General features: G+C 35.9%; 2 protein-coding genes across 2 annotated transcripts; one reads left to right on the top strand and one right to left on the bottom strand.

The window, feature by feature from the left end:
- Positions 1 to 1,136: 1,136 nt before the first annotated feature.
- LOC306850121 (protein eva-1 homolog A) lies at positions 1,137 to 6,532 on the top strand (the record flags this gene model as incomplete). The annotated part of the gene is made up of 2 exons (XM_079385571.1): positions 1,137 to 1,240; positions 6,162 to 6,532. Exons 1-2 carry the CDS (start codon positions 1,150 to 1,152, stop codon positions 6,530 to 6,532), a joined length of 462 nt encoding a protein of 153 aa, XP_079241697.1. The 5' UTR covers positions 1,137 to 1,149.
- Positions 6,533 to 9,757: 3,225 nt separating this feature from the next.
- Positions 9,758 to 20,090, bottom strand: LOC306850127 (XK-related protein 5-like). The gene is made up of 7 exons (XM_079385578.1): positions 19,881 to 20,090; positions 18,972 to 19,155; positions 16,548 to 16,720; positions 15,330 to 15,542; positions 14,983 to 15,152; positions 14,142 to 14,253; positions 9,758 to 11,874 (listed from the first exon to the last, which is right to left on the bottom strand). The coding sequence occupies exons 1-7, from the start codon at positions 19,969 to 19,971 to the stop codon at positions 11,126 to 11,128; spliced, it is 1,692 nt and encodes a 563-aa protein (XP_079241704.1). The 5' UTR covers positions 19,972 to 20,090; the 3' UTR covers positions 9,758 to 11,125.
- Between the last annotated feature and the right edge of the window lie 636 nt (positions 20,091 to 20,726).

Raw genomic sequence — 20,726 nt, 5'->3', positions numbered from 1 at the left:
GGTCAGTACTAAATAAACAATAACATGCATTTTGTATGATCCCTCTTATTTTGGTAAAATAATTAACATTTTGCAGATTCTGAAAAGGGGATGTAAACTTTTGAGCTCAACTGTAAATATAAAATGGAATGAAAATTTCTTCCTGCAATTATTAAAATGAGTTAATGAAATAGTTTTCACTACAACGAATGGAATATCAGTTATCAGTTCAGCATATTATGTCAGAATGATGACATTGTTTTATGAATGTAATGGTTTGATACAGATGGTCGGAGAGGGCAAAAATCACAATTTTAAGGAGAGACATTTGATGTTTTTAAAATTACCAATGTGTACCTATATTTGTTGGAAGTGCCAGCAGTCTAATTCCTCATTTACACTAAAAGAGGAGCCTGTCTTCCTCTAAGTGAGACAGACAGAGACTCTACATTCCATTACACCCACGTGAATGACTGAGTGCCGTCTACCTTCAGCCCAGACTACTGCTGAAAAACATCTGACTAACTCAAGCTTTCTATCCAACCATCCTGCTACACTCATTCTCGGTTGTTTGTGTCAGACAAAAAACAGCCAATATGTCCTGGCAATTTGGCAATAATTTACTGGTAAACTTTCCCCGATGCCTGGAAGTGGTTTTACGAGGGGGAGAGAGAATGACAGAATGTCAGGGGTAGGATGGCATTCTATAATTCATTCTTTATGAAAGGTTATCATTTCTATTATGATTGTCTCAACTGCAATCGTCAATCATCTAGTCAGTGAATAATAATGTATATGTTGGATCAGAATTTTTTTTGTCTGATCTTGTGTGACAGTTTGATGAGGAGAAATTAAACTTTAGGTTGTTACAAATGTCTGTGGTTGCACAGTAAGATATAGCATTATTCTGCTGTTCGGAAATTTCCAGCCTGTCTGTAAAAATAGTTTTCTCTGATATGAGGTTATGGTACAGCCTAAACGTAGGGAGAAATCCCAATATAATTACACTCTTTAAAACAACATCATTATAAGCTACAGTTCAGCGCTTCTCTTTATAGGGATTTTAAAAAATGAAGGTGGGTTCAGACCGGTTTTAACTTGCAGTCTCTCCCTCTTTCACTTTCTTTCAGTACCACACAATAAGTGATCCAGAGAGCGTCTGTGGATGAAATGGTTACAGCTTTCCTCAATGAAAGGCAAGCCACTACCGAGGAGATGGCTTTAGTAAGCAATGCACTGGCTGCTTACACCTTCATAGCAGGTAAAAACAGGTTTGGTACACTACTATACACTAACAGCCCCAAAACAATGCTCTGTATTAAAGCTGGACGATGAATTGAATTTTATTTTCAATTACAATTTAGTCTTCCAACAGCTGAACAAAAGATAATCTTGTGAATAATCATAAGATAACAGTGCCACATTCCCTTTTGCGATGATGGTTCTGCTTTGTCTTGTGTTATATATCCAGTGCACTTTTTTCTTTTACATTGGCACTCTTTACTTTACATGGCAATAAAAAAAAATAAAAAAAAATAAAATAATGTAAAATTTTAGATGTTTTTTTTTTATATAAATCTAAACATTTTATATATATTTTTAAATTGCTCAGTAGTTTTTACTGAAAACTACTAATCATTAATTAAATATACAAATATTAATAATAAAAAAGTTAGAATTAGGACTAAGGAACAAACTTTTGATGGAATGTATTTTCATTTTTATATTTTATTTTTATATATATACAGTATATATTTAAAGTACAAAGAAATCCTCTGTGAAGAAGAGGGGAAAGAAACGTTCAATTACTGTCTGAAATTAATGTCCGGGAGTAGCCTAACTGTGTTAAATAATCATGATCTCAATATTAACCCTTAATCACTCAAGTAGACTTTACACTTAAGTTCTTCGGGGTCATATAGTTATGTCATATAGTTATGTGTGTTATGTCAACCCCTTCACATTGTTATGCATTTATGTTCTGTGCATTTTATTTACCAAAATCTAAAAAATGCCCTGGACACCTATGTCACACCTGTGTGTGTGTGTGTGTGTGCGTGTGAGTGAACATGCTTGATCCATGTTGCATTTGTGCTCTAGTACCAGTCCTTCATTTATGAGTGGCCAGATTTGTTGATTTTATATGCCAATTTCTATAAAAATGTGTGCGCATGAGATCCAATTTGCATTTGTGCTCTAGATCCAGGCCTTTATATAAATGTAAAACATTTCAGATTTATACTGGGTTTACTTACTTTTTTTTTGACAAATGAATTTGTTAAATTTTGACAATTTGTTTTCACTTTTCCCATTCATTTTTTGACCCCAAGGACCTTAAACTGTATTTTTTTTTTTTACACACCTTTAGAACAACCAAATCAAGTGCAGATTTTTTGTGTGTTTAGATAGATTATTTAGTAAAAGTCACAGAGTCGCATGCCCCTGAGATGAGGGGAACACTTTTAAAAAATAAAGGAAAATTCCATTGGGATCAGATAGACCCCAATGTGTGATTAAGGGTTAAGCAAAATAATCATAATTTTTGCCAGAATTGAGCAGCCTTACTGTACATGCTTCTACACTTTGGGTTGGGTTTGGGAAAACTTGGCTTGCTCCACATGACTTTGACTTTTCTTCCCTTTTTTCAGATATTTATACTATTTCAACAAAATACTACATTAATTACATTAGATTAGATTAGATTAGATTCAACTTTATTGTCATTTATGCAGAGTACAAGTACAGAGCTAATGAAATGCAGTTAGCATCTAACCAGAAGTGCAAGAATATAGTGTTTTATATACATATAAGTGCAGAGTAAGTGAAGATATGATTTACAGAATATACAGTGGAATTGCTATATACAGTGTTGAGCAGAGTATATACAGAATATAAAATAGGAATGCAATGTAGGGATTGTATGTACATTATGAACAGAGCAATGTAGATTATATAGATTACAGATTATATATACACATTATGAACAGCAGAAACGTGAGAACAGTGGTAATAAAAAAATACAGCTGAATGAGTGTGCAAAGTATTGATAGAACAATGTATTCTATGCAAAATAGCAGTAGTGCAATATTTTATAGAAATAGTTTACTGTGCTTGTACAGTAACAACTTTAAACAGTTTATAGTGTAATGACTTGAACGATGTGCAGTCTGTGCAAAATATGAGTAGTGCAAATGCATGTGTTTAAAGTACTGTGACCAGTGCAGTAATAAGCAGGTGCAGGTTAGATTGGTGGTGTGGCGTTCAGAAGTGTCACAGCCTCGGGGAAGAAGCTCTTCCTGAGCCTACTGGTGCGAGAGCGTAGGCACCTGTAACGCCTGCCGGATGGAAGGAGGGTGAAAAGTCCATGGTTAGGGTGAGAGGCATCCTTGATGATGTTTCTTGCCCTGCCCAGACAGCGCTTATAATAAATGTTCTCAATGGAAGTTAACTGGGTGCCGGTGATCCGTTGAGCAGTTTTCACCACCCGCTGGAGTGCTTTGCGGTCAGATGCGGAGCAATTGCTGTACCATACTGAGATGCAGTTCGTGAGTATGCTCTCAATGGTACAGCGGTAGAATTCCACAAGGATCCTGGGATTCAGGTGAACTTTCTTAAGGCTCCTTAAGAAGTAAAGGCGCTGCTGTGCCTTTTTGACCAGAGTAGAGGTGTTATGGGACCAGGTGAGGTCATCAGAGATGTGGATGCCAAGGAACTTGAAACTCGACACACGCTCCACTTCAGCTCCGTTGATGTAGATGGGTGTGTGTGCATGACTCCTAGTCCGCCTGAAGTCCACAATGATCTCCTTTGTCTTCTGGGTGTTTAGCTGTAGATTATTGGTGGCACACCATACAGCCAGGTGCTGCACCTCATCCCTGTAGGCTGATTCATCGTCATCCTTGATCAGACCTACCACCGTGGTGTCATCTGCAAATTTGATTATGGTGTTGGAGCCATAAACAGGAACACAGTCATGGGTGAAGAGGGAGTACAGGAGAGGGCTCAGTACGCAGCCCTGTGGCACGCCGGTGTTCAGGGTGATGATGGAGGAGGAGAGGTTATCTAACTTGACGGACTGAGGTCTGTTAGTCAGAAAATCTAGAATCCAATTACAGATGGGTGTGCTGATTCCAAGCTGGCTGAGCTTGGAGATCAGCTTGGAGGGGATTACTGTATTAAATGCAGAACTGAAGTCCATGAACAGCATTCTCACATGTGTGTTTTGACTGTCCAGGTGGGTGAGGGCAGAGTGAAGCGCTGTTGAGATGGCGTCCTCTGTTGACCTATTGTGGCGATAGGCAAATTGGAATGGGTCCAGTGTAGCAGGGAGACAGGATTTTAGGTGGGATGCAACCAGTTTCTCAAAACACTTGGCAATGATGGGGGTGAGTGCAACAGGACGGAAGTCGTTAGGGACCGAGGCAGTGGAATGTTTCGGTACTGGTACGATGGTGGAGGTTTTGAAGATAGTGGGGACAGTTGTTTGGGCCAGGGACAGATTGAAAATGTCCGTGAAGACCTCAGCTAGCTGCTCCGCACAGGCTTTAAGCACACGACCAGGTATTCCGTCAGGGCCAGCTGCCTTCCGTGCATTCACCTTACGCAAAGTGGAGTAAACGTCTGATGTGGAGAGAGTGAGAGGCAGTTCACTGGGTTGATGCTCAGCTTTGAGTGAGATCTCCTTATTATTTTGATCAAAACGAGCATAAAAGTGGTTGAGCTCGTTTGGGAGGGAGGCAGAGCTGGAGGGGGGCACAGAGTTAGGTGGTTTGTAATCCGTGATAGATTGTATGCCTTGCCACATACGCCGGGGGTCTGAAGAATTGAAGTGTTCTTCAATCTTCTGTTTGTGTGTGAGTTTGGCCTGGCAGATACCCTTCCTCAGGTTGGCTCTGGCTGAGCTGTAAGCCTCCTGGTCTCCAGACCTGAAGGCTGCATCTCTTGCTTTGAGCAGGAGGCGAACCTCTCTGTTCATCCAGGGCTTCTGATTGGGGAAGATTTTTATTTTTTTGTGTGTAGTCACTCTGCTCACACAGCTGTTGATGTGCTCCATGACAGAGTTGGTGTAAGTGTCAATGTTAATCTGAGAGTTTGTGGTGGCCTGGGCAGCAAACTCACTCCATTCTGTGAGCTGGAATTGATGTTGAAGAGTGGAGTCAGCACCTTCCAGCCAGATTTTAACAGTCCTTGTTGTAGGTTTCACACGTTTGATGACCGGGGTATACTTGGGGAGCAGGAACAAAGAGAGGTGATCAGACTGACCCAGGTGGGGGAGGGGTGTGACTTTGTAGGCATCACTCACATTAGTATAAACGTGGTCCAATGTTTTATGTCCTCTTGTAGTGCAGGAGACATTTTGATTAAATTTAGGGAGAACAGATCTAAGAGTGCAGTGATTGAAGTCCCCAGCAACAATAAAGGCTCCATCCGGGTGCAGGGTTTGTAGTTTGCTAATAGCAGCACAGAGTTCTTTCATAGCCACGTTAGCATTAGCGTCCGGAGGTACATAAACTGCAGCAGCAACAATGCAAGTAAACTCACGTGGTAGATAGAATGGCCTGCACTTGATAATCAGGAACTCCAGCTCAGCAGAGCAGTAGGTATCAACAATGACAGAGTCTTTGCACCATGATTTATTTACATAAATGCATACTCCACCACCCTTGTTTTTACCAGAGGTTGCTGCTACTCTGTCAGCCCTGAAGAGAGCACGTCCATCCATATGCACCACGCTGTTTGGCCTACAACAGCGTGGTGCATATGGTTAGCCTACATTCCTAAAAAGGATGTGTTAAAAACACAACCTGTGTCGTTTCGTAACACACCTCTGTTATGGACAACACATTTAGTTACTTTTAACTCAACCATGTGTTACTGTCTACACCCTAATGTGTTATAGTTACACAATTTATGTCAATTGTGCACTCAAAATGTGTTAATTAACAGATCCTTTTTGAGAGTGTATTAAAAATGGCTAATTTTTTAAGAAATCATAATAAAACATTATGGGTAGGCTATAAATTCTTCATTTAGAAATCAAAAAGTTTACTAAAGAAGAGGTGTGTGCAAGTCATTAAGCTATATAGTATAAACAACTGATTACAAGCCAGGACTACTTTGTATTCCGTCACACAATGTAACCCTCTGCAAACTGTTACTAACCTTCTGAACTGTTTCTGCAGATCACCCGGAACGGGCGGCACTGTATTTTGTGTGTGGAGTGTGTTCGGGACTGGTTCTCACTCTCATCGCGTTAGTGGTGCACATCTCCTGTCGGACCGACTGCAAAACGCAACAAGCGCCCAAGAAAACCGGCAAGACCGCGGAAAGCACCAGCGACACGAGCGACAGCGACTCGGACTGGGACAATAGCTCCGACCTGTCGGCACGCCGCCACCGGCGCTTTGAACGGACGCTCGGTAACGTGTTCACCTCCGCGGAGGAGCTGGAGCGCGCGCAACGACTAGAGGAACGCGAGCGGATTATACGCGAGATCTGGATGAACGGACAGCCGGACATGCCGGCCACGCGCAGCCTCAACCGCTACTATTGAAGAGACTGAAGCTTTGAGGAAATATTATACAATAGCTATGAATTGTTTTTTTTTGGGGGGGGGGGTTACAGTAAAGGACTGAAAAGCCAAAAATAGGGGAAAAAATAGGGGAAAAGCCAACACTTAATACGTTCTGGAACATCTCATCTGGTGGCACTGGCACTACTGGTGAAGCATTTGTGTTTTTGAAGGAGCACTCAGTAGGCTATTTTTTGTTTATGTTGCGCTGCTAGTCGTAATGTACTTATACTGATGATACCGGAGTCATTCTATATTTAGGGGTACATTTCAGGTCAGAAAATTAGTATTTTGATAAATAAACTAGGTGGTTGATATATCCCCTTAATGTGCTAAATTCCTAAATCCCCAACTTTTTGTCTGACGGTTTAGTTCACATTTAAAAGATTTATAACATAAAAACCACACATAACACAGTTGACAGATGAACTTAGTATCCATAAAGCAATTTAAGCACACACATAATAATAATAATATACATTATAACGTTAATGATTATATTACATAATTATAAAGTTAAATTAAAGTTTTATAATGCATCATGACACTTCAAGTTTTAAGGAGTTGTTCAATAACATCATAACACTTTATCAGCCATGACTAAGCAGAAATTAGGGTGACCATACATGCCATTCTTCCCGGACATGTCCTGGCCAGGATTTCTATAGTGCTTTGATTCAAAGTACCTCAAGAGCCTTTTGAAAACATAAGGAACCGACGTCATACACCGCAAGCAAACAAAGCCAAAACCTAGATATTTTAGGCAATGTAGAAATCCTGGCAAAACAAAATGACACGTATGGTCACCCTACAGAAACAGATATATGCCAAATCTATAATATTATATAGGTTTAAGTCAATCATGAGGAATACTGAATGCTTTATAACCTTTGACAAATGTGAATATAATGTGTATATAATATTATGGATAGGCCTACTGAGTTCATAGAAAGTATGGCCTTGATTAGATCAGTTAAGTTTATCCATTGTAATGCAAATCATGGTATTTAGGCAATTCCTATGTAATTTCCGTGTAATGCCAATAGTTTGCACCGCGCTCTTTCGTCGCTTGATCTTTCGTTTAGGTGTGTTGATCCATTAAATCACTTATTATACAAAACCATGATCCGCACTCACATGAAATAGTCTTTTCCTTTTGTTTTATTCTCCACTTTCTCACCAATAGGACAAGGCCACATACGTTTTGGCTCAAAGGCCTTCCTCAGTGTGTATAAATTGCATAAATTGACCCTGAATTGCCAACAATGTCAGGCGTGTTAATCCTTGTCAACTGTGTTACAGCTGATGGGTAACACAGTTGACATTTCGGCTATTTTAGGGCCCTGTGCAAACTGCTGACCTTGGACTAGTTAGTACATGACCTTGATTAAATTATATTTTTATATTCTTTCTCTACATATTTATAAATATAACATGTGACACAAGTTCACCAGAACATGTTGATAACACAGTTGACGGTCAATTAATCTACTCTACGTGCAGACAATAATATAGGAACAAACTATTGCTGATTTATAGGGGGTTTTATAGTGAGTAACACAGTTGACACTGATTTCTTGGACGTACACTAAGTGGATGATTTAATGTATATACATGAGCAAAATATTTTTCAAAATACATTTCATAAACATAATTTAATGATTATTTAGGACAAATAATTATAAGAAATATATACAGAAGCATGTATTTTAGAGCTAATCTGAAGAGCAAAACCTCACATTTACAAAATCGGACAGCACAAAAACAGCAACTTCCAGTATAGAATAAGCCATTTTTGCAAGATAAAAGATGGATATCTGTTGGATTTTTGTATTAAATTAATTAGAAATGTCCCCTGATATAAAAGTGATCATTGTTTGAAGTGAAAAGTTATTGAAAAACTGTAAAATTGATGATAGAGCTCATGGACATGACGTACCCCTAATTATATAATGACCTATACTGACACCTGGAGGCATGGATGAAAAAGCAACATTTTTAGTTAGGGGTAAAATTATGTAAATTGAGACACTTTTTGCCATTGAGATGTCCTAATTAACTGATAACACAGTAGAAATGCTTTATTCGACATGATTAATTTATTCCACGAGTGAGTAAGCAACTTCAACAAATCTACACTCGATCCTTCTCCATGTAAATCCAAGTTCTTATTAAGTGACTGATTTAACGGTTGACTTGATTTTAAACATTAAAAAAAAAAAAAAACTATTCATTTCTTTGTGTAAAACTTTAATGAGGGAAAATTACTGAGTGCACCTTTAATGAAACTTGTTTTAATGAAGAATTCACCATGACATGTAAAAATAATATGCTCGAGTTTTGAATATGCTTGAATTTGAAATACTGTATTTTTTAATTAGAATGAATTTTGTCTGAAATTATGTTTGGTCACGTGGACATTGGACAATTCAGACACTTGTTTTTATTGAGATGTTATTCTTTAGTTGGCTATCTTTTGTAAAATGTCTTTCTGTTACAAACACTTTTATTATACTAAAGCGGTCTTGGAGCTCAGGGTTTTCACGACCTCTGTGAAGGATTTCTCTTCATTTGTCATATTTCGTCAACCGACAAAACAAAATGATGGTCTGTGCCTTCATTTTAGCAAAATTCAGTGTAAAAATTAAAAGATACTTGAGGTGGAAAACCTATAGATGCGCTTTCTAATGGTTCTGCCAGTGTGGTGATCAGTGTCTTTTCATTCTTACATTGTCTCTCATTCTTCAAGCAAGTATTAATTATGCATGGAAGACAATCACCTCTGTTTGTACTAGATTTCTCACAGGATAGTATCAATTTTTTACATGGTGCTATAGGTAAAATCCATCCGTGCGTGAGCACAGTTTAGTCCAACTTTATTTTCCAGAAATGTCAGATATATCAAATATATTCCTGTCCTTATTTCACCCTTTGGTGTTCAGCACATGCAGCATTTTAATAATGTAACCAAGAGGCTCACATGCTTCCACTGTTTCATTCCATACTCATTCAGTTTAAGTGTTTCAACAATATTTTAATTTCATATAAATATATGGATTATTAAGAAATTTATTTGCATTTGGTTGTCTTTTAACATGGTTGTTTTGAATGTGTATGAAGTAATGTGCCAAAAGTGTCTGTGGATAAAGTCACTACATCTTTCCATAAAATAAAAACAAAGATAAAAAAAAACAACAACTTTTGTTTATGCCACTACTTCTGTAATTCTGAATGTGTCTTTGCACAAACCCTAATTGAATGCAATAGCGCCCTCTGGTCTCTGATGAACTATTACGACAGCATCATAAACATTTCAAAGATTTTTATTCCCATCTGAGGACATGCAGACAAATAGATGGGCAGTATAAATAGAAAGAAAGTCTATAAAGACATGTCTAAATTAGCATTGAATGGTACATGATTATGCTTTATATTAGTACAAATAAAAAAAAAGTTTGAAAAATTCTAAAAAGTGTAAATGCAGAATGTTTAGTACTAAACTTATAATTTATAAAATTATTTTCTCCACAGATTAACCATAAATATAACATTTGTTATAAAATACTAAGTGTTCCCTTTGCATATACTTGATAAAATAATACAAAATATAAAAAAAAATACATGAAAAAATATATATAAAACCATAGAAATGTATCAAATATTATGGTAAACAAAAAAGAGCAGCAAGTCAAATATGTCAATGTAACTTATAGTAAACATACATCGTAAATGTAAACCAATTTTAATTCACTGAGCTTATAACTAATGGTACCAAACTGCAGATACAGAAAACTGCCAGCTTATAGTGGTTATATTTGCTAACAATAAACCAGAGTTTCTACAGGTTTAATAAAGGTAAGCGAAAGACTTTTTAAAGACCACTTAAAGAAAATGTAAGGAATAAACTGAAAATTGGAGTTGCCATGAGTTGTCGTCATTATACTTTTTAATTAAAAAACAAACAAACAAACAAAAGGGGCTTAAGGCTTGAATAGCTCTGCTTCCAACCACTAAAATATGGAAATAACTTACAGTACCTTCTGATCATGCTGCAAAAATGTGATGTTCTTCCTCAGTATTTTTGTCTTATTTTCTGATGCAAATCTCTAAATTCTTAAATCAAAATACATTTACTTGTGAAGCAATGATATAATATAGTCTTGTTCTTCATTTGATCAAAATGAAGTAACATTTTGATTAAAACAAGTACAAATATCTGCAAATGGGCTCAAAAAACAAAACAAGTTTTCACACCCCACTGATAAATATATGTTCTTGTTTAAAGCATAAACACTTAATTTTGTTTTGTTTTTCAACACTAAATTTTACATTTGCCTCTCAAGTAAAAGTATATTGATTAAAGGATATTTAGACATTAGTATTAGAAACAAAAATACAGAGGAAGACTTAAACTTATTACTTAACATTTATTTCCATGACTTCAATTAATTTAAGATTTCTGCTCTGATTTAAGGCCTTAAATTGTGCAGGGGGGTGAATTAAAAATCTTTAAGACCTGCAGAAACCAAGCAAAATTAAATTATTTACCAGCTTTATCCCAAATAATACCTAGTATTAAAAATGTACCTGTCTTCTCACCCCTCCTGATCGAGGACTTGTACTCTGCATTGTTTTGAGGTCTGGTATTGGAGTTGAGGTATAACACGGGTTCCTGTTTAACAGCTGTTTGGCAGTCAGGTGCAGCGCAGCTCCATTCGTAATGGGACTGATCACAGCCATACTCTCTTTATCTAATGTAGCATCGCTGACACTATAAGAGGAGTGGGGTTCTGCACTGAAGTAAACAGTGCTACTGCAGTCTGCAGGGCAGGTGTTATACACTGCACCCTTCTCTGGAGACTGTTGTCTCACTTCAGCAACAGAAAATCCCTCACGGTTTTCAACCGGACAACTTTTAGACTGTTCACCTGCTTCCATGTTTGGCTGGTAACAACCGTCCCCTCCAGTCTCTATGTTGTGTGCATCATCATTCTCCAGGATGACTGAAAGCCCTCTGTCTCCATACATGCAGTTGATCTTGCCAGTGTTTCCAGTTTTGAGAGCCAGACGTATTAACATATGATGATGGTGCCAGTCGCCCTCTAGAGGCTGAACAGAAGAACCTCCAGCATGCTTATCAGGAGCAAAACCAGTCACTGAGAAAGTGCTATGTTTGTGTGTGGAGGATTCGAGTGTTGTGTCCTTACAGTCATCGTTGGTTGTTCTGTCAATAGTTGTCAGGCTCATTTGGAGTCTGAGACTCTGGAGGATCTCCGTAGATTTTGGATGAAGGAATCGGTAGTAAAGAACAACAAAAATCACTCCTAGAAAATAGAGAACAGAGCAAACTATATTTGTAATGTTACATTACACTACATCAGCATTTTTTATTTTTCTTATAACAATATATACACTCAAAAAAAATGCTGGGTTAAATACAAGCCAGTGCTGGGTAAATATTGGACAGAACAGATGGGTTGTTTTCAACCAACAGTCGGGTTGATTGTTTAACCCATCCTTCTGGCAGTAACCCAACCGCTGGGTATAAACAATCCAATTGCTGGGTTCGTCCATATTTTACCCAGCGCAGGGTTGTATTTAACCCAGCATTTTTTAGAGTGAGCAACTATATATATATATACACATATACACATTTATAGCAAATTGGTTCTCAGGTGATATTAGATTTAGTTTAATTGATCAGTATCTGTATTGGATATTTAATTTTGCATGCTTATTTTCCATACAGATTACCTTGCTGTCATCTAACAGCAATGTTTAACAACACTAATGATTTAATAACAGTTAAAGAGATAGTTCACCTAAAAATAAAAATTCTGTAATTAATTACTCACCTGCATGCCGTTCCAAACCCGTAAGACCTTCGTTCATCTTCGGAACACAAATTAAGATATTTTTGATTAAATCTGAGTGCTTTCTGACCCTCCCATAGACAACAACGCAACTGACACATTCAAGGTCCAGAAAGTTCGTAAGGACATTGATAAAATAGTTCATGTAACATCAGTGGTTCAACCATAATGTTATGAAGATACAATAATACTTTTTGTGTGCAAAGAAAACTAAAATACTGACTTTATTCAACTATTTGTTCTCTTCCATGTCAGTCTTTGACGTGCATTCATGAGAGTATACACAACCCATGCATGTGATGCTGCTGACGCAGGAGTTGGCTTTCATTACATTACGGTTGAACCACTGATGTCACATGGACTGTTTTAATGATGTCCTTACTACCTTTCTGAACCTTGAACATGTCCGTTCCATTGCTGTCTAGGGTCAGAAAGCTCTCGAATTTCATCAAAAATATCTTAATTTGTGTTCTGAAGATGAATGAAGGTCTTACGGGTTTGGAACAACGTGAGAGTGAGTAATTAATGATAGAATTTTCATTTCTGGGTGAACTAACCCTTTAAATATAATCATTAGTAAATCTCAGAATGAATATCCATTTTTTTATACATTACATGATAATCAGTGCTTGACAGATTAGAAATTGTAGTCCGTTACTGATTCCAAATTACATGACAAAAATTGTAGTTTGTAACGTAATCAATTGCATTACACATTTCAGGTAATATAATCAAACTACTTTTTAATTACTTTTAGATTACTTTTGACTTTACTTGTATATCACATTGCTATGAATAGGATAATCTTGTACAATTTTGATATAAAAATACAAAGAGGAAGAAAATAGTCCATTTGTTGTTATTAAAAACATGAAGTGCATTAAACATTGACCCTGGACCACAAAACCAGTCTTAAGTCGCTGGGGTATATTTGTAGCAATAGCCAAAAATACATTGTATGGGTCAAAATTATTGATTTTATGCCAAAAATCATTAGGATATTAAGTAAAGATCATGTTCCATGAAGATATTTTGTCAATTTCCTACTGTAAATACATCAAAACTGAATTTTTGATTATTAATATGTATCGCTAAGAACTTCATTTTGACAACTTTAAAGGAGATTTTCTCAATATTTAGATTTTTTTTCCCCCCTCAGATTCCAGATTTTCAAATAGTTGTATCTCAGCCAAATATTACCCTATCCTAACAAACCATACATCAATGGAAATTGGCTTTCAGATAATGTATAAATCTCAATTTTGAAAAATTGACACTTAAGACTGGTTTTGTTGTCAAGGGCCACATATTACGTCAAACTTTCCAAAAATGAAGGAACTGCAGGGGGTTCATGAGTTTAATGAAAATCTAATAATAAATTAAATCATAATATTAAATAAAAATATTATACCTATTTACCTGCATGTCATGTGACCATGTGAATAATATGTTATAAATAAAAAAACAGTCTGATTATGAGTATTTTAAAATGTAATATAATCAAATTACAAGTACAATTTTTGGAACCTGATTATGTAATCCAGATTACATGTAACTGATTACTACCCAGCACTGATTATAATATAGTGATCCACTTGTAGCATTTAAAACAATTGATTTGAGTTTTTTCAGTCTTCATTTTAATTTACTTAGACAAATATAATCATAGTAATTATCAAGATCAGGCATTTTTATATTAGTGTATTCTTAATCTTTACCGATAAGGAAGCTGAATAAAACATTCAGAGGAACCCTAATGCTGTCCCATGAAATCCCACTGAGCGAGTCTGATGCCAAAAGCAGAAGGAACGTGTTCTCCAGCAACATTAGCTACAACACAGATAAAAGCTCTGGATCACTGATCTTTGATATCAATAAACAGAAATAAAAAATAAATACTGTATGTTAACAAAGATGTGAGCTATAAAAGTGAAAACAGCCTTGCAGCATTTCACACACTCCAGGCAGTTTTATAAATATTTTGCACAATGTTTCAATATTCTGAAGATTGCCCATACACTTTTATTCCTGACAGTACACTGTTATCTAAAACTAACAAAAATAATTTTCGTTAACTGAAATAAAGCTGAAATAAAATATTGGATGGATGGATAGATAGATAGATAGATAGATAGATAGATAGATAGATAGATAGATAGATAGATAGATAGATAGATAGATAGATAGATAGATAGATAGATAAAAATTATTACCATAAAAAATATTAATTAAATTAAATTATTAAATATTGCATGAAAATCTTGAATGAAAATTAGAAATGTTCTTTTAAAAAAGTACTAAAATCATTAAAACTAAAAATACAAATAAAAGCTAAAAAGTCAATAGGAATATTTAAATAATATATATGTATATATTTTTTTAAATATATAATTGAAAAAATATTTTTAAATAACTAAAAAAATATATAAATGTCAAAAACCTAATAAAATTACTAAAACTCAAAAACCGCAAACAAAAGTTAATTAAAAATAGTAATAAATATTATAAAAGTATATAAATACTACTGCAATAAAAGTATTGCAGTGCAGAGAGACCAACCAAATAGAATCCAGTCATGCGATACCGAGAGGGCCCATCTTTAACGTTAAGAAAGAGGAAAATGTGCATTGCCCCTAAGATAAAGTTGAAGAGCCGCCAGGAAGCATGGTTAATGCAGATGTCTGTCTGCTGGGACACTTGCCAGAATGTCATAATGAGCCAGTGGAAACCTGAGCAGGGATTTAAAGAGACAACCACAAAGCAGCCAGTTATTAACAAGTCTTTTCCAGGTAGGAGTTGGGCAATGACAAATTACTTAAAAGCACTCATGGCTGTCACGCAAACTAACTGTGAAAGCTTTTGTGTGTGCAGAATTTGTCTACACAAAAACACAAAGCTTGGCTCACCCACGACTCCACAGGACCACCAATGAAAAGCACTGCAGAAGAACATGAGGCTGGCCACCCTGGCACCCAGCATGCCCCCTCTCCATATGAGCTGGCACAGCATTGCAGCGGGAGTCATGTGCAAGTGACCGGGACGGAGCAGAAAGCATGAGCGACTGTACAGGACCAGAAACCAGGACACATTCAGCAGGCTCAGCCCGACACATAAGACCACTGTAAAAAAGATTAAAGAGATCCAGGGAATAAACGGTTTCCTGTGACTATGAAATTGATTCAAGGAATAGTTTACCCAAAAATATATATATATATAAAAAAAAGGCTGAAAATTTCCCCTTTAGACCATCCAACATGTAGATGACTTTGTTTCATCATCGGAACAGATTTGGAGAAATTTAGCATTACATCACTTGCTCACCAATATATCCTCTGCAGTGAATGGGTGCCGTCAGAATGAGAGAGCTGAGAAAAACAGTAATTCAAAGTAATTCACAAGTAATCCACACGACTCCAGTCCATCAATTAACATTTTCTGAAGTGAAAAGCTGCATGTTTTAAGAAACAAATCAATCATTAAAACATTTTAACTTTAAAAACGCCAATTCTGGACAAAATACCAGTCCATAATCTATAACAACGCTTCCTTCAGTGAAAACGTCCACCGCGTTTTCCTCTCACATCAGAATTCACCAAAATATTTCTTTAGGACTGTTTTCGCTTGTGAGTGGTGTTTGATCTGCACACATTTCTGTATTCAGACTCACTTTTAACTGGAGAAAGCAATATTATGGATAGAGGAGCCAGAACACATTAATTCACAAGGTATTATTTGATCAGCTGTTTGGAATTTCATTCTGACGGCACCCATTCAGTGCAAAGGATCCATTGCTGAACAAGTGATATAATGCTGTAATTTCTACAAATCTGTTCTGATGAAGAAATAAACTCATCTACATCTTGAACTGCCAGAGGGTGAATAAAAGTTCAGCAAATTGTCATTTTTGGGTGAACTTTAAGTATTGTGTACAGCAAGAATTATTAATTCACAATTGCCTAGTACAGTATGTCTTGTGTTACCATAATAACATTTACAAAAGCTCAACAACTTTTTTTTGATTGCTCAGTGACTCGTTCAGTCATAGTCACGGACTAATTTATTACTTCCACAGAAAACTGTTGACGTGACGCTAGTTCTGTTCTGTGCCAATGAGAAGTTTGTACCTGGTGACAGAAAGCTAGGGTGAAGGGTGAATAAACTGTAGGTCTGCAGTAGACTTTGAGGTAGGCTGACTGTCAGGGCCTCGATCAGACACAGAGCAGACACATCAGCCTGCTGCATTAATAATGCACCAAACTTAACCTGCCCACCCTGAGACTTCATGCAGCACCATAACCTGCAAACATAAAAAAAATATATGTACAGATCTCAGAAACAAGTAGCCTATTGTAAGATAAATAATATAATTGGGTGAAACCTGATATGAACGCGCTCAGGTCATATTTCAGCCACAATGAGATATTACACTACAGTTCAAAAAGTTTTTTTTTTATGTTTTTGATAAAAAATATAGTAAAATTATGAAATAATATTACAATTTTAAATAACCATTTTATATTTTAATATATTTTAAATATAATGTATTCCTGTGTTGGCAAAGTTACATTTTCAGCATCATTACTCCAGTCTTCAGAGTCACATGATCCTTCAGAAATCATTCTAATATGATGATTTGATGCTCAAGAAACATTTCTTACTATTATCGGTGTTGAAAACATGTGTGCTGCTAAATATTTTTGTGGAAATTGGGATACATTTTTTCATGATTCTTTGATGAGTAGAAGGTTAAAAAACAGCAATAAAACATTTCATTTGACACAGAATTTTATGTAGCAATATAAACGTCACTTGTGATCAATTTAATGCACACTTGCTAAAAATATTAATACATACATATATAGCTTGATAGATATATATAGATATATATACAGTTGTGGTCAGAATTATTGGCACCCTTGGTAAATATGATCAAAGAAGGCTCTGACAATAAACCTGCATTATTAATCCTTTTGATCTTTTATTTTTTTAAAAATCACAAAAATCTAACCTTTCATTGAACTAAAACAATTGACCTAAAAACAACACAAAAATGGGTCACTGGGCACAAAACCAAGCTTCTGCTATGGCCATTCCAGTCCTCTGACCTGAACCCTGTAGAAAATGAGTGAGGTGAACTGAAGAGGAGAAGCACCGTCATGGAGCTGGGAATCTAAAGGGTCTGGAGTGATTCTGGATGAAGGAATGGTCTCTGATCTCTTGTCAGGTGTTCTCTAACCTCATCAGGCATTATAGGAGAAAATTTAGAGCTGTTAAACTGGCAGATGGAGGTTTCAAAAAGTATTGAATAAAAGGGTGCCGTTAATTGTGGCCAATGTGTATTAGAGAAAAACATTTATTTCATTATGATATTTCCTCCCATTTTAAATTCTTATTATCCAACGAAAGGTTAGATGTTTGTGATAAAAAAAAAAATAAAAGATCAAAAGGATTGACAATGCAGATTAATTTTCACAGCCTTCTCTGATCATATTTACCAAGGGTGCCAATAATTCTGACCACGACTGTATATGTGTGTGTGTGTCAAAAAATGAATCGTGATTAATCGCATTCGCATCCAAAATAAAAGTTTTTGTTTACATAATATATGCATGTATACTGTCTATATTTATTATGTATATATATATAAATACACACACATGCATGTATATATTTCAGAAAAGTTTTATTTTTTATATATTAAATATATTTATTTATAATAAAAATTATATGAATATAAATATAGACATGTAAATACATGTAGAAGAGTGTAAAGACCATCGACTCTACCGTGCGACTCCACCGGGCTGGGACACCGGGATATAAGTATCGCTTTATTATTATTTTTTTTTCTTTTTTTTTTCTTTATATGTTTACTATTGAAATGTTGTTGTATGCATTTGTCAATTTTATTTAATTTCTGTATTTTCTTAAATGGGTGTGTATAGAGTATTTATTTATTTAGGTGGGGGGGAGTGAATGTCCAGCGCTCTCTCCACCCTCAATACCACGACTGAGGTGCCCTTGAGCAAGGCACCGAACCCCCAACTGCTCCCCGGGCGCCGCAGCATAAATGGCTGCCCACTGCTCCGGGTGTGTGTTCACGGTGTGTGTGTGTTCACTGCTGTGTGTGTGCACGTTGGGTGGGTTAAATGCAGAGCACGAATTACTTGGCCATACTTGGCCGTATGTCACTTCACTTCACTAAAAGTAAGTAAATATTTTCAAAATATATACTGTATGTGTGTGTATTTATATATACATAATAAATATACACAGAACACACACATATATTATGCAAACAAAAACTTTTACTTTGGATGCGATTAATCACAATAAATCGTTTGACAGCACTAATATAAAGCCTATTATATGACCTTTAAGATGTTTTACATTGTGACATTTTCCTGATTTAGGAGTTAAATGTGACCTGAACATGTTCTCATGAATTCACTCAATTCTATATCACTGCCATTATAATGTACAGTAATTCAGCACAGTTTTCCACCTGACTCTTTTTAACTGAATTAAAATGACAGAATGTTTTTGACCTGTGATAGACGCCCAGATGCAGACAGTGCACAAGGAGAAGTGAGGGCTTGGATGGTTCTGCATCAGTGATGTACCACTTCAGACTGAGCAGCTGCAGAAGCGTGAGAGGTAGACACAGAGCCAGAGTCAGCCAGGCCAGCAGCTCCTTTCCCATCCAGAGGTAGTGAATAAAGCACAGTACAACTGAAGACATAAACAACAAATACATCAAACAACAGAGTCCATTTTCAACAACGAGCTAAATAACGACACTATTGTCTTCTTCTGCTTATAGCTGAACTGAACTTATCTCATTATTGATGAACTTTACAAAGTTACTGAGCTAAATCAACACTGACAGACTTTTGTCTATAAAGTTTTTGTTTAGGTAGAACTTTGTAAGTGTTCAAATATTTTTGAAAGCATTTAATCATCTTTATTTGTCATTAACATATTGGTGTGATTGCACATAAAAAAAAAGATTATATATATATATATATATATATATATATATATATCTAAATGCTATTTTACACTTTTTAATGATAAATAGTACACTAATAAGTCCTTCACAAACATGTATAATGCGAATTTGTATGCACAAACTAATAATTTAACGATCTGTCAAGTATTTTATAATTTAATACTGTTTTTAACATTTGTGTTAGCGTTCCCACTCTTTCTTCTCGGGGTGTGTGTCTAATGTAAAGCATCTGTGTGACAGAGCACGCCCCCAGCTCTCCATTCATGAAAAAGGCGCTCAAATGCAGTAAAACCATAGCAGCAATAACAAAACTGAACTCATAAAACAACATGAACAAACAGGCAAAAACAGCATACGCATGCCGATGCAGTTGCCAAAATATGTTCAGTAAGCAGAGAGGAAATTAATGATTTGGAAAGGAATGATTCACCGGAAAACAACTTACGTGCCGCTTTCTCCAATAAAACAATGACTCCTGAAAAACAGTAGAGGCAGACGTGACTCCATATGATCGCACTTCCCTTCAGATTCTGCATCGTAGCACTAAAACGGGTTTTTTTTCTTCAAAGTTTGTGGTATTGCTTCTGCTATTCAAGGACAGTGAGCTTGTGCGCCAGCTTGTTTTGTGTGTGATCATGTCTTTCTGATCAGGTTTGGAGGCTGCCGCGCGACGTGACGTCACGAGTAATATTACAGATGAACACAGTATCAAACACATGCAGAATATTAAAATTAACCCAAGCTTTTCTCCTTTCCAAAGTAATTTAGGATCAGTAAAAAAAAAAAAGCATGTCTACCTCCAAAAGACTGTTTGCTCTCATTTGGGGTGTTTTAATATTTTATTCATCATTTAAGGGGTTTTTACATATGTAATTTGTACATGTTTTCTTGATCTCGATTTAGCTTTGTTTGGTTTATTAAATAACTGTATTTATTTTCTTTCTTTTATATTTAATTTTATTATTATTATCATTATATTTTGATTATGCGTGAACCCTTAGATTTGTTTGTGGTCTGCAATCTGCAATATAATTGCTTAAATTAAAAATAAATAAATAAAACAGCTTCGCTTATGTAGCAATCTAGGATATACAATAATCTAAATCTAAACTAAGTTAATTACACCTGTGTTATTATGACGTAAAAATTGAAATTATGACCTAAAAGTCACAAGTGGGACATAAAATGTCAGTAATTATGACATAGACGATTAGACCCTTTTAGTTTATGATTTATGGTTCCTGCCGTTATGATTAACCAGAGCATGAATTTCTTTGGCTTCCATACTATT

The sequence above is a fragment of the Barbus barbus genome, assembly GCF_936440315.1.
Source record: "Barbus barbus genome assembly, chromosome: 30".
Lineage (NCBI taxonomy): Eukaryota > Metazoa > Chordata > Actinopteri > Cypriniformes > Cyprinidae > Barbus > Barbus barbus.
This window is presented reverse-complemented; position numbering and strand designations above follow the sequence as displayed.

Excerpts from the sequence above, each read along its gene's own strand:
- LOC306850127 (XM_079385578.1), bottom strand. The coding sequence starts at position 19,971 with ATGCAGAATCTGAAGGGAAGTGCGATCATATGGAGTCACGTCTGCCTC. Across the intron at positions 19,156-19,880 it reads TTTATTGGAGAAAGCGGCAC|TTGTACTGTGCTTTATTCAC; the intron begins GTAAGTTGTTTT and ends TTATGTCTTCAG. Across the intron at positions 15,543-16,547 it reads CCCTAGCTTTCTGTCACCAG|TGGTCTTATGTGTCGGGCTG; the intron begins GTACAAACTTCT and ends TCTTTTTTACAG.